Source organism: Plecotus auritus, assembly GCF_963455305.1.
Source record: "Plecotus auritus genome assembly, chromosome: 4".
Taxonomy (NCBI): Eukaryota; Metazoa; Chordata; class Mammalia; order Chiroptera; family Vespertilionidae; genus Plecotus; species Plecotus auritus.
The window spans coordinates 138,480,317-138,493,435 of NC_137775.1; the positions used below are offsets into that span (position 1 = coordinate 138,480,317).

At 39.1% G+C, this 13,119-nt stretch overlaps 1 protein-coding gene across 1 annotated transcript; it reads right to left on the bottom strand.

Annotated features, from left to right (window-relative positions):
• Nucleotides 1-5,146: 5,146 nt before the first annotated feature.
• LOC308246273 (olfactory receptor 2A7-like) lies at nucleotides 5,147-6,079 on the bottom strand (the record flags this gene model as incomplete). Its single annotated transcript, XM_080664309.1, has 1 exon — nucleotides 5,147-6,079. One exon carries the CDS (start codon nucleotides 6,077-6,079, stop codon nucleotides 5,147-5,149), a length of 933 nt encoding a protein of 310 aa, XP_080520435.1.
• Nucleotides 6,080-13,119: the final 7,040 nt, after the last annotated feature.

Consider the following 13,119-nt stretch of genomic DNA (forward strand, 5'->3'; position numbering starts at 1 on the left):
GTATCAGATGTTACTCTGAGCCCCCAGCACAGAGCAAGGAAAAGGTCTTTGGAAAGATGGCTTTTTCTTCTTCCTAAACCTGAGGATTTCTGCCAGCCTTATGTCCTGCTCTTCTGTAATTCATTAAGCAGCTTACATACAATAATTTGTACAAAGGAGGATAGTCTTTATTATATTTCCCTCGAATTAGGTTTGAGAGTACAGGAAAACTCACAGAGAGAGGAAAGGCTGGAGCTGAAGCGCCTACTGCCTGAAGCCGGTCCAGTGGCTGACAAGTCCCAGACTCCCTTTCTGTCCTGACCACAAGAACAGGATGCAAGGGTGCATCACCCAAAGCCAACCCATTCCCCACACATATACCTGTGGAGTCCAGGGAAGAAATTACAACACTTCTTCCCACCATTCTAGGTCTTCCCAGAGTAGGAAAAACTTGCCCCTCTGCTCTTAACTTACAGCTCTGTATCTGAGTGTGAATGAGTGTTAGTGTGAATGAGTGTGTGTGTGTGTGTGTGTGTGTGTGTGTGTGTGTGTGTTTATGCAGAAAAGCGAGAACTCAGGAAAAATGGCAGGTTACCTGACTCAGAAGGATCTTGTCATGAAAATTTAACAGGTTTAAGTAATATGTTATAGGTTATACCACAGTACAATCACCGCGTATTTGGACTTCTGAATAATTGATCTTGAGGCTGTGCCTGCCTCCATACCCCCTTGAGAATGGTTTAAAAGTTTCATGATGTGATGTGTGTGGCCCCCATGGAGCTTGTTAAGGCAAGCACCTCAAAGGACTGTGTTCTCTCTGGGCAGTAAACAGTCTTTGTCTGCTGAAAAGTGTTATTGTGAAATAAATTCTCAAAATTTTCCATTACAAATATTTATTTTTACTTAGAAACTCGTAGAGATTGAAGCTTATCCTATATGATAAAAGGCAAATATGCAAATTGACCAAATGGCAGAACGACCGGACTCTATGACACGCACTGACCACCAGGGGGCAGACACTCAATGCAGGAGCTGCCCCCTGGTGGTCAGTGTGCTCCCATAGGGGGAGTGCCGCTCAGCCAGAAGCCCTGAGCCGGGCTCACGGCTGGCGAGCAGGCCTAAGCCATCAGTCAGACATCCCCCAAGGGCTCCCAGACTGCAAGAGGGTGCAGGCCAGGCTGAGGGACTCCCCCTCAGTGCACAAATGTCGTGCACCAGGCCTCTAGTTCTCTTATAATTGGGGCCTTTTAAATGATTGCAAGGACACTGAGTTTGCTGTATTGAGATCTGAAGTCAGTGGGCACTGCTGTTTTACATTGATGTGCAGTAGTAAACATTTACCTGGAATACTGCATTTTGGGAAGAGGCCTGGCATAAGATACTAATTTATGTGCTATCAGCATATAAAATGTTTTTAAATCTTTGGGGCTGATGAGGTCCTGTTTAAAGTGCTGGTTCAGGAGAAATGCACAAAACCTTCATAATCTTTATCTAAGTATAACATAGGAGTCAACAGCAGAAGTCCCAGATATAACACAAGTAATGGAATTTACAAATAAGGGCTTCAAATAAGTATGATTTATGTTAAGAAAGGGAAACAAAGATATAAAGAATGAAAAATGTAATATTTCAGTGAAGTATTACAAAACATCAAATTATTCATTCTGAAATGCAAGATATAATATCTTATATAGAAAAGATCAGATAAATATAACAGATGACCCCCAACAGAGAGCAAGACCAATGAACTTGAGTGAAGATTAATAGAAAACTATCAAAAAAAAAAGGCATAAAATGAAAGATGCAGTTGAGTCAGAAAGATATCTTGGAAAGTGCTAAGAAATATTCCAGCATATACTCAAGAAGAAAAATAAAATGGAGACAAAGCAAATTTTGAAGAAATTATTTCTGAAAATTTCCCAATTATGATGAAGGATACGCTCCCATAAATACAGAAATCTCAGCATATTGCAAGTAGGATAAGTTGGTATAAAATAATACTTGATCATATTATAGTGACATTTCTGAAAACCAAAGATAAATATTTTTAAAACTCAGAGAAGAAATTTTATTAGCCATTACCAACAAGAGTCATTCCTTTAGCTGGAAAAAGATACATCCTTTAGTATCTTGCAGTGTAGACCTGCTGTCAAGGAAGATTCAGGTTTGGTTTGGTTGGTTTGTTTGCTTACTTGTTTTATTTTTTATTTTTGTTTCTGTCTGGGAACATGTACATTTCATCTCAATTTTAGAAGCATATTTTTCTGTATATAAAATTCTTGATTGAGTTGTTTTTTCAACACTTTATAGATATTACTCATTATCCTCTGACCTCCATAGTTCCAACTGAGAAGTCAGTCATTTTTATTATTACTGTACTAGAGGCCCAGTGCCTGGGACCCCTCACTCCTTACCACCCACCTGCAGCGGAGGCTGTCAAAAGCAGAATTTGGAATGATTGAAGAAATTTGCCTCAAGCTGGTCAGTTTTTTGTTTAATAAAATATACTTGGCTATTTAACTATGATATTAAAATGACTCATTATAAGCTATATTAATTAATTTATCAACTTTAGAACTTTTTAGAGGAATTCATGTTCATTTTTCAAATCAGTTGCAAAAACACAGAAAGTCAAGAGGAGGGGATCACACAAACATGTGAATAGGTGGGGTCATCTGAGAGGTTGGCTACTATGGAACTCGCTTTTCCCTACCCTTTTGTCTCACTCCTCTTTTTCCTCATTTGTAATTAAATGTTAGTACATAAGCTTTTACATCAGGTTTTATTGGAAGAACCCAGGCTACTGAAACTACTGAAGTTGCCAAAAGCGAGTGGTAGAGAGAACTCAGCCTAAGATGTAAGGGCATTCGTTATCTGACATTCTGGAAAAGTAAAAATTCTGTCAATTAACGTATTTTTATGTTATATGTATTATATACTATACTCTTACAATAAAATAAGCAAAAGAAGAATGTTATTAAGAAAATCATGAAGAGAAAAGACTTTACAGTATTTATTGAAAAAATCTACATAACAGTGGACCCATGTAGCTCAAACCCCTGTTGTTCAAGGGTCAACTGTATTTGGCTCACCATTGTCTTACAATCATTATCTCAGTGTGAGGAACATAGTAAGTGAAGAGTAAATGATAACAATAATGATATTGGCAGCCTATCAGACATTCAAGCCAAAGCAGATCCAAGTCTAGGGCATTCATAACCCAGAACTTACCTAAGAACATGTCCAACAGAAATGATTACATCTGTTCCCCAAAACCTGTGTGCAATAATATTCATGGACTATTTATTATAGCCAAAAATCATAGAGAACTAGAAATACACTACCAGAAATGCGATAGATAAATTGTGATAGGTTTATACAATGTAATGCTATAAAACAATTAAAATTAATGAAATACAGCCACATGTAACAACCTGAATGAATCTTACATAGCAATGAGTGAAAAAAACGGAAAATAAAAAAGAATGCACATTTTGTGTGTGTAACATACATATATAGATATATGTTTGCAATTTTGAATTGTATTTATCCATGTACTTTTAAATATTATTTCTTTAGAGAATTGATATTGCAAATGAAAGATTCTTTGAGTCATTTACTTCATAAATTACTTGAAATATTGGCAATTTGTATAACATAAAAGGCTATTTTTTTGAAATAGTACTGCTTTTGTCTAGTATAGTAGCAAATCTCATTTTACATTGTCTCATTTATGTCACAGTCCTTGTTCTTCAAAATGAGGAATGTATGTAGAGGATAATATGAATAAATACCATTTATTGAGCTTCTATTGTAACTCGTGGATTCTGCTAAGCATTTTGCAGAGTATTTCCTCTTCACAACAAACTGTGAGCTTAGTATTAGTGAATTTATTTTACACATAATAAATCTAAATTAAAAAGAATTTAAGTATATTGTAAAAGTTTGTATGTCTAGCAAATGGCAGAACTCTGTTAAAAAACCCCCAGCTTTATCTGAATTCAAAATCATGGTTTTTTTAACCATTGTTTGATCATACATAACAGACTTCCTTACAAAAGGGATGCTTTGTAAGAAAGAAATCCATACATTTTCCTCTTTAAAAATATTTTCACAAAACACCATTATTTTGAAAGTTAAATATTTCCCTCTGATACAGTTTAAGTATTCAGAAGGCTTGAGTTTCTTTATATATCTTTTTCCACTACTTCTTTACTGTGTTCTATCTCTTCAAAATTAAGTGTTGGAGTTTCATGTGTGATTAAAATGGTTATTTAACTTACCTCAAATCTCTTAATTTAAAAAGCAAATCATTTTTGATCACTTATAGCTTTAGTAGCATTGGTCAACTAGTCATCCCAACAATTACAGTCTATTCTTATTTGCCAGAATGTTTTCTCTAAGTTTTGGTCATTTCCCATAAAGACAATTGACCAAACCAAAGAGAGGAAATGTATAATTCTTCCAAGGACTCTCAGCTACTTCCATTCTTCTCTCTCCCTCTCATCTCCACGATCTATGGATCTCCACCTACACTCCAGAAGCAGAGAAAGACAGCCTCTGAGAAAACTCGAATATGTCTGTATATTTTTAGCATGACATCCTCTGGGGTTTTGTTCTTGTTAGTGCCATCCCAGTCACATCCTTAATCTTCTTTTCCTTAAAGTCATGGCTCATGTTCTTCCTAATTTAAGTTGATAATGCCTTAGAAAGCATCACTAACTGTCATAGAAATATGCAGGAACATAACCAAATATCTTAAATGTAGATCAATTTTTGAAGATGACAGTTGCCAAATTTAAAATATTTAAATAACTACTATGTAATTGATCTCTCTCAATGCCTATATTTTAAATATTCTGCTGAAATCTTGTTTTATTCTACATTTTGTCTACAAGTCCTGATTATGGAATATATAAATGTATTCCCTCATCTGAGAATATTTCACATACCATATTAAAAGTGTGTGCAACATGCAGATAGTTGGGAGAGGTTTTCAGTTTCTGTGCAGCACTGAGGAGGGAGGAAAGCAGAATGGCTTTCTTGGGAGGGAGTCACAGGGAAATTTAAAAATGAAAAGGATGCGTTGTGTATCTTGTGTAGATACTGGGTGACATGAATCCACAGGTCCCTTTAAGCTCACTTGTTTCCAGATTCTATAAGGCTTTCATGAAGTTCTCTCCTTTTCAAGCACCCTCTTCAGAGCAGCTTTGACATCTCTGTTCCTCAGACTGTAGATCAGGGGATTAAGCATGGGATTGAAAAGGCTGTGAAAGAGGAGGAGATATTTTTTCTGCTCCGTGGGGTCCCCGTGTGGGGGCCCGACATACATGATAATGGCTGTGCCATAAAAGAGTCCAACCACGCAGAGGTGGGAGGAGCAGGTGGAGAAGGCTTTCCGGCGCCCCTCCCCTGACTGGATCTTCAGGATGGCGCTTAGAATCTGAATGTAGGATATCACAATGGAGGAGAGTGGTCCCACCAGTACAGATGCTGCCCCAGCCAAAACCATAATCTCATTCATGTGGGTGTCTGCACAGGCAAGTTTGAGAACCGCTAGAATTTCACAGAAAAAGTGATTCACTTTCTGGGGTCCACAGAAGGGCAATGGTAAGAGTAGCATTGTATGTACTAGGGCCAGGAGGGCTCCTAAAGTCCAGAAAGTCACTGACAGGATGGTGCAGACTCTCCAGCTCACAAGGACAGAGTACCGGAGTGGGTGGCAGATGGCCACATACCGATCATAGGACATTGCCACCAGGAGAAGACATTCTGTGTGAGCAAAGGTCAAGAAGAGGAAGGTCTGTGTCATGCAGCCAGCAAAGGAGACGGGCTTGGCTGGACTCAGGAGGTTTACCAGCATCTGGGGCACTGTGTTGCAGGCATAGGACATGTCAACGATGGCCAGGTGTGAGAGGAAGAAGTACATGGGGGTGCGCAGTTGGGAGTCCAGCCAGATGAGGCCCAGGATCACCCCATTGCCCAGCAGGGTGAAGGCGTAGAATAGGGAGAAGAGCCCAAAGAGGAGTATCTGAGCCCTTGGGCTGAGGGGAAATCCCAGCAGGAGGAACTCTGTGACTGAAGTCTGGTTTTCCCCCATTTCCCTGGGGAAAAGACAAGGGTGCTCACATCTGAATGCCCTGGGTTGGGGGGGGGGGGAAAGAAGGGGATAGTGACTAACTTGGTGGATATGTGCATTGTTTCTTTCCTCAGAAAATATCTCCAAGGATATCTTTGTCCTGTTAGTCACTTACTACGTGAATACTATGCATTGCAAATGACACAGAATGAAATTTTTATTCACTGTGATAAACTAAATGCTAGTATTCTCTTACAGTGTTCAGTAAATCTTACCTGTATTTTCAAACTTGCACCACTGTTCACAATATGGTAACACTGCAACTGCCTTCATAGCCGTGGACACTGTCCCAGTCAGTGTGGTCCGATCAGAGGTTTGCCCGTGTGTGTTCCTACATCGCAGTGCACACAGAGCCACACGTGAGAATCTGGTCTGTGGTCTTGTACTGGTATTTCTATCTGCACATGAGGATGGGAAAACGGACCAGAAGCATGTCCGACCCTCCTATCAGGTGATCTCATAAATCTGTGCCTTCATTATATGAATTTCTTGTTAGCCTTATAATTTTTACTGACAGCATAATCTTGAGTTAAGTTGAGAGAATGGCGAGCAGACTGCCACATCTTGAGCTGGATTTACTGGTAAAAGAGAGAACTTAGTCTTTTGATTTTTGTACCCAGATAGTCTACTCTGATCATGTTGTTTCATGATTGGATGTTGCCTGTCAACTTCTTATCTTCCATATGGATATTTGTATCCTATATCTGTATGTGTGTGCATGATGTATATGTTAGATATAGTTATATATATGCATATATGCACTTGAATCCTTATTATGGGCAAGTGTGCAAGGTACATGGTATTTTCTATATTATTTTCTACTCTATTTCACTAGTATAAATGCTGGTTGAATATCTTGATATGTCATAGCCCAGGATTTTAAAAAATCCTGATCAATATCCTAGACTAAAGCTAAAGCTCTAACTATATACTCATATTCATAGAACCTTCAACATATTGTATAGCTTAACTCTAATAGAAAGATATTATTTATCATGAATCTTTACTTTTTTATGGCTTATCAATTTTTTTAAAAGTAATTCTACCACAGAGTGGGTATTCTGAAGTTTGACTTGTAACTACTAAACCATTGCTTCTGTTTTCTTGTCTGTCTGACTCTATATCTTTCTTCAATCCAGAATTCATCTGAATTTCTCTAAAACAAAAATCCCAGAAAAATTCATAACTGAGTTCTTATCTATCAGTTCCCCATTCAAATTTTCTGATAAGTTAATATTTGCTAGGTTTTATAAGCAAAAGTGTGAAGGTTTTATCCTGCTTCAAAAGAAGAATCAGAATTCACAGTAGAAATATTGAGAGATGATTTTATCCAAGACCAAAAAGTAACTTCATAACAATTGGAATCCCTTCTTTGAAGAAAACTGTTTCATTAGGACTGATCTTCATGTCAGTGAATGTTTTAAATCAGAGACTGATTGATCATCTATTTAAGATGGGATTTCCATGTTATGTGAGAAATTGAACAAGAGAATGCTGAGGTCTCTTCCAACTATAGGATTCACTGGCCCTAAATGTATAGAAAAGTGTTCACCATTTTCATTTCAACTTTCATACAACATTTGGGGCCAATGAAAACAGCAGTGCTATTTCTAAAATGCCATGTGATGAAGTCACACAATAAACTAAATTAGAAGGACCAATGAGTATCATCTCATCTTCCTTCTATCTGCCAGTAGTTAAAACATAAAATCCACAGATATTTACTAAACATATTGAATGTCCTACCACAGGTCTTGGTTGAGGACATACAAAACAATTCCTGTCTGCTGGTGTATATAACATGCTTAGAATGACCAGACTGTTAAAAGAACTCAAAAGATGATAATTCTCATATTTAAATAACTCACCAAATGGCAGTTCACTTTCAAAAATAAACCTTCAGGGCACTCTTGTGTAACAAACGCATTTTGTGGTCAATTAGGTCTATTATTTTATGAAAACATGACTCAATTTCATGAAACAATGAAAAGATTTTCAAGCAAATCTCTCAAACAGCTATCTTATTTTATAATTTAAACATGAAATTCAACACTGAATGCATCAAAGTAAATGATCCATATTAGGTGCATCTAAAAGAGACAGTAACTTTTAAATTATCCTGTTTATAAGTAAGTCTATAAATAGCAGACATCTGGCATTGACAGACAATAACAATTCCTTTGTGATTTTTCATTAGAGTCTATCTGAAACTGTACAGTGAACAAAGTCTGGATAATATAAAAAACTTACCAGACTTACAGCTAAAAACGAGAAGATGAGGTGAATGTGAGTTGGGGTAAGCAAAAATATACCAATAAAGTGAACAGGATCTGTGCGTTAGTATTGAAATCCTGTCTCACAAGGATCTATCTCCTAAGACTTAGCAGAAAAGGTGCCCCAACAGAAGCAATGGATTCCGCTCAGAAGAGAAGATTTATTCTCTGCTTAACTCCTCCACCTCTCAATAGACTAGTGTTTGGTGTAGGGGAGGGAGAAAGACCCACCAGGCACACTGCCATCTGCTTCCTTCGAGGGAAAAGGGGCTCTCCAAGGACTTGTCTCTGGTTTTCTCCAGAGGAACATTTACAACAAGAAGAAGATGTTGATGATTCCGTCAATCTGGAGCTCCATGATCATCAATTTAGAAGCACTAGAATGATTTCTGGGACTCCTTCATACATTACAATTAGCACATACTTGGATTTATTATGGTTTCAAGAACATTGCCCCACCTACTAAAACTCCAAATAGAATAAGTGGTAAACAGGGTATATGGAACCCATCTATTTTTCCATCCTCTCTAGTGTTGCCTGAGTTTTAAGTTACAGCTGACCAGAACATGTATTCTATATAATTTTTTCATCAAGTAACCACAAGAAATACAACTCATAAAGTAAGACCAGATAGCAGGAGCTATGGAAAGTGATGGGGAACATGTGAAGGAGTCAGAAATAGGATAAACTATCCCAAGGGGACTTATTAAATCCCGTTTGGTAGAATTTAACTGCAGTGCCAAAAGGGAAGGAAATCTCTCACCACCCTTACACTCACTATTCTATCATTTCCAGAGATTCTGAGTCAAGGGGGAAAGAAAGATCACGTTTCCTCTAGGACTGTAACTACTACTATTTTCTCCTAATCTTGAAATGGAAATTGACCTCCTTTTACAATTCTAGGGAATGCAACGGAGACAATTTGGTGGTGCCTTTGTGATTTAAATTTCTCCTTTATTCTTTTATCTATATCTGTTATTTGTTATTAAATACTAGGGGTAGGGGGATGTCCCTCAGCACAGCTTGCGCCCTCTCACAGGGCTTGCTCCCACCACTGCTGCTTCACTCGCCAGCTGTGAGCCCGGCTCAGGGCTTCTGGCTGAGCGGTGCTCCCCTTGTGGGAGCACACTGACCACCAGGGGCAGCCCCTGCATTGAGCGTCTGCCCCCTGGTGGTCAGTGCGCATCATAGCGACCAGTCGTTCGCTGTTTCGTCAATTTGCATATTACCCTTTTATTATATAGTACGTTTTTATTGATTTCAGAGAGAGGAAGGGAGAAGGAGACAGGGATAGAAACATCAATGATGAGCCCTAACTGGTTTGGCTCAGTGGATAGAGAGTCGGCCTGCGAGCTGAAAGGTCCCAGGTTGGTTGCAGGCACATCCCCAAACAGCTGATTGATGTTTCTCTCTCATTGATGTTTCTAACTCTCTATCCCTCTCCCTTCCTCTCTGTAAAAAAATCAATAAAATATATATATTTTTAAAAAAAGAAACATCAATGATGAGAGAAAATCATTGATCCGCTGCTTCCTGCATGCCCCTACTGGGGATCAAGCCCGAAACCCAGGCGTGTGCCCTGACAGGGAATCAAACTGATCTCCTAGTTCATGGGTCAAAACTCAACCACTGAGCCACACTGGCCAGGCTATGTCTACTCTTATACTCAAACACAAAGGCAGAAGAAGATAATTTCCTAAATTAAAGTTATTTTAGTGGACATGCCAACTAAGAAAGAAAATAATAGAGTTCCCCTGAAACTCAGAGTGGTTATTAGTGATCAACATATATCTTTAACATTAATGGAAAGTATTTTTTCCAATATGTAAATGAAAATTGGTAGTAACAGAGTGATAGTCAACAAAAACCTAGAAACTACAACTCATCTAGGATGAATTGATGGTAAAATAAAACAAGGCAACCTAATTAACACCCACATTTGGACTCAAGGACCACTGAAGAGGAAAGCATCTAAAGGTCGGGCAGGGTCCTGCTTTCTGGAAATTCTGTGGGAGATACAGAACCCTCTCTTTGTTCCTGATTGAAAATGCGGCAGAATCCTCAGAAAAGGGGTTTATTGTCTGATGGGCTCATCCGAGCTGTCAGCTCCTCAGGGCTCACTGCAGGGTGGGCTGTGAGATGCAATATGTGCCCACTGGGAAGGACAGAGCAACTCTCTTTTCCTATTTCTGCTCTCATCTCTAGCAGGACACACAGTTAGAAACACAGACAGACACAGAGCACACCTCTGAGATGTCACTCATCACAGAACCCGAACACTCCATAATCTTTGAATTTCATGAATCCCAGCACTGCCCTAGTCCCCAATCCGGTCCAGGTGAGCCCATAAGGAAGCAGAACCCGTGTGACAATGAGTAAGCCCCTGGCATTAACCTCTGTGGTTCAGCTTGTCCCCACTGTGATCTGGGTCCCATGTGTTGCAGCAAAGGTGGGATGAAAGGATCCCCGCAAAAAAACAACAGCGGATTCCAGAGACAACTCAAGGTTTGGAGATGCTGTAGACACCTGGTTGTAGACACAGGGGGTGGACTGGGGACTCCAAAAAGAGGCCAAGGGGTCCCATTGGGGCTTATCAGAACCTTCCTAAGGGAGGGTTTTTCAGGGATAAATCCATTGAAGGTGTCCTCTAATCTCTATTCTGAAGTGAGGAGATTCTGAGTCCAGTTCCTCAGGGGAGGGGAGAGAGGGACCCTCTCCAAGGCAGGTTCCCCTCAAAGCTTCTTGCCTCTTCTGAGACTGAGAGATTTGCAACCTAAGACATTGTCATATTTGTTTGTACTCTGCTGCATTCTTATACTGAACATAACGGAGTCAAAACATTATTTTGAAAATTTCATATCAACCAATCATTCTATTTTAAATTAATTTGTTCACTAGTGTGTGATTCCTGACTTGCTGGGTTTATAACATAAACTTGGGAAAACTGAGCACAGTTACCAAGTTTGAAAAACATGTGCCCCTATGCTATGACCCTACTTACCCACAGTGAGGAGAAACACACATTTAGAAACACCAAAAATGGCTTCTTGTCATAAGAAAAGCTGGTGTGTACCAGTCAATCCATAAATATTGGCACCTATCTTCTTCCTTTTTCTGTTTATATCACAGGTGACCTGCAGAATATCAGAAAATCAGAAAACTGACAGGTGACAAAATCAGGAGCAAACTGATGCTGTGAAAACAATAATTTAGGACATAGTTTTCTATGTCATCATCTGGCCATCAATTATAAAATGTAAAAAATTAGAACCAAGACATTAAAAATGTAAATATAAATCCTTAGGGTACCAAACAGACTTTAACCTAGGGCAATGCATCCTTTCAAAATGACATGTTTTCTAACTTCTGAAAGTGTCAAAGTGCCCTAGCTGGTTTGGCTCAGTGAGTAGAGCATCGACCTGCAAACTGAAGTGTCCTGGGTTCCATTCTAGTCAAGGGCATATGCCCAGGTTGAGGGCTTGATCCCCAGTAAGTGGGCATGCAGGAGGCAGCCAATCAATGATTCTCTCTCATCATTGATGTTTCTATCTCTCTCTCCCTCTCCCTTCCTCTCTGAAACAAATAAAAATATATTTAAAAGGAAATAAAAGTGTCAAAGTATACACATACATAAATAAATGTATACGAAGGTGTAGGGAGCGGCTATAGGGTTAAGCCTTGGACTGATTTGTTGGCAAAGCCACAAACAAGTCCCTCTTAGCATAATTACCTTATGATGCTCCATAGATCCTTCCTGGCTAGCTAATGGGCTGTGGGAGGTGCAGCAAGTGCTGCCAAAACAAGTGAAACTCACAAGAACATTGTAACTATGGTGACCACTACCTTGTTTACCTCTGACTACAAAATAAAGGCTCAGCGTGCCCTCTGGATCCCTCTCTGTGGCCTCAGCCAGGCACAGGAGATCCACCTACAACCAGCTTATTCTCTTTGTCTTTTCCTCAATCCTTCGCTGCCCCCCACCCCAGGCTCACCGAACCCTTGGCTAAGCTGGCACCTCACACAAAGGAAAATGACATACACAACACAGTCAGCTCTGAAATCACAGATCTTATTTAAACCTGCACTTACAACTCTTTAGGTTATAGCAAGGGCCACTAAAATTTCACTATGCTTTCTATTTGAAAGTAGAATAAGTAAAAATTAACACATTGATAATTTAAACAACTCCCAAACTAAAATACCTGAAAATTGCTTTGCAAAATGTTGACTTTTAATTGATGGTATAAATATCCAACTCAAGGGTGAACAGTTATTCAGAAAGTCATGGCAATCACATAATTAAATGAAAATAATTGTAAATTGTTATTAATTGCATTTATGGAGTAACTATGTGTTAAAAGGTCAAAAGTTCAATGTTTTCATTGAAATCTTAAAAAATGAGAAAATAAGTTGAATTTGTTAGAAATTTTTGGGCACAACCCAAGACATAGACACTTCCGTTGGCAGACACCTCAGTTCTCATTACGAGAACTGTGATCTATTGGAGTTTTTTCCTACCATTTTTTAAAAAATACCCTTCTGTCCCTAGCCTCTTGGCTCAGTGGATAGAGCATTAGCCTGAGGACTGAAGGGTCCCAGGTTCCATTCCTGCCAAGGGCACATGCCTGGGTTGCGTTCCATCCCCAGCAGGGGGCGTGCAGAAGGCAGCCAATCAATGATTCTCATCATTGATATTTCTATCTCTCTCTCCTTTCTTACTCTCTGAAA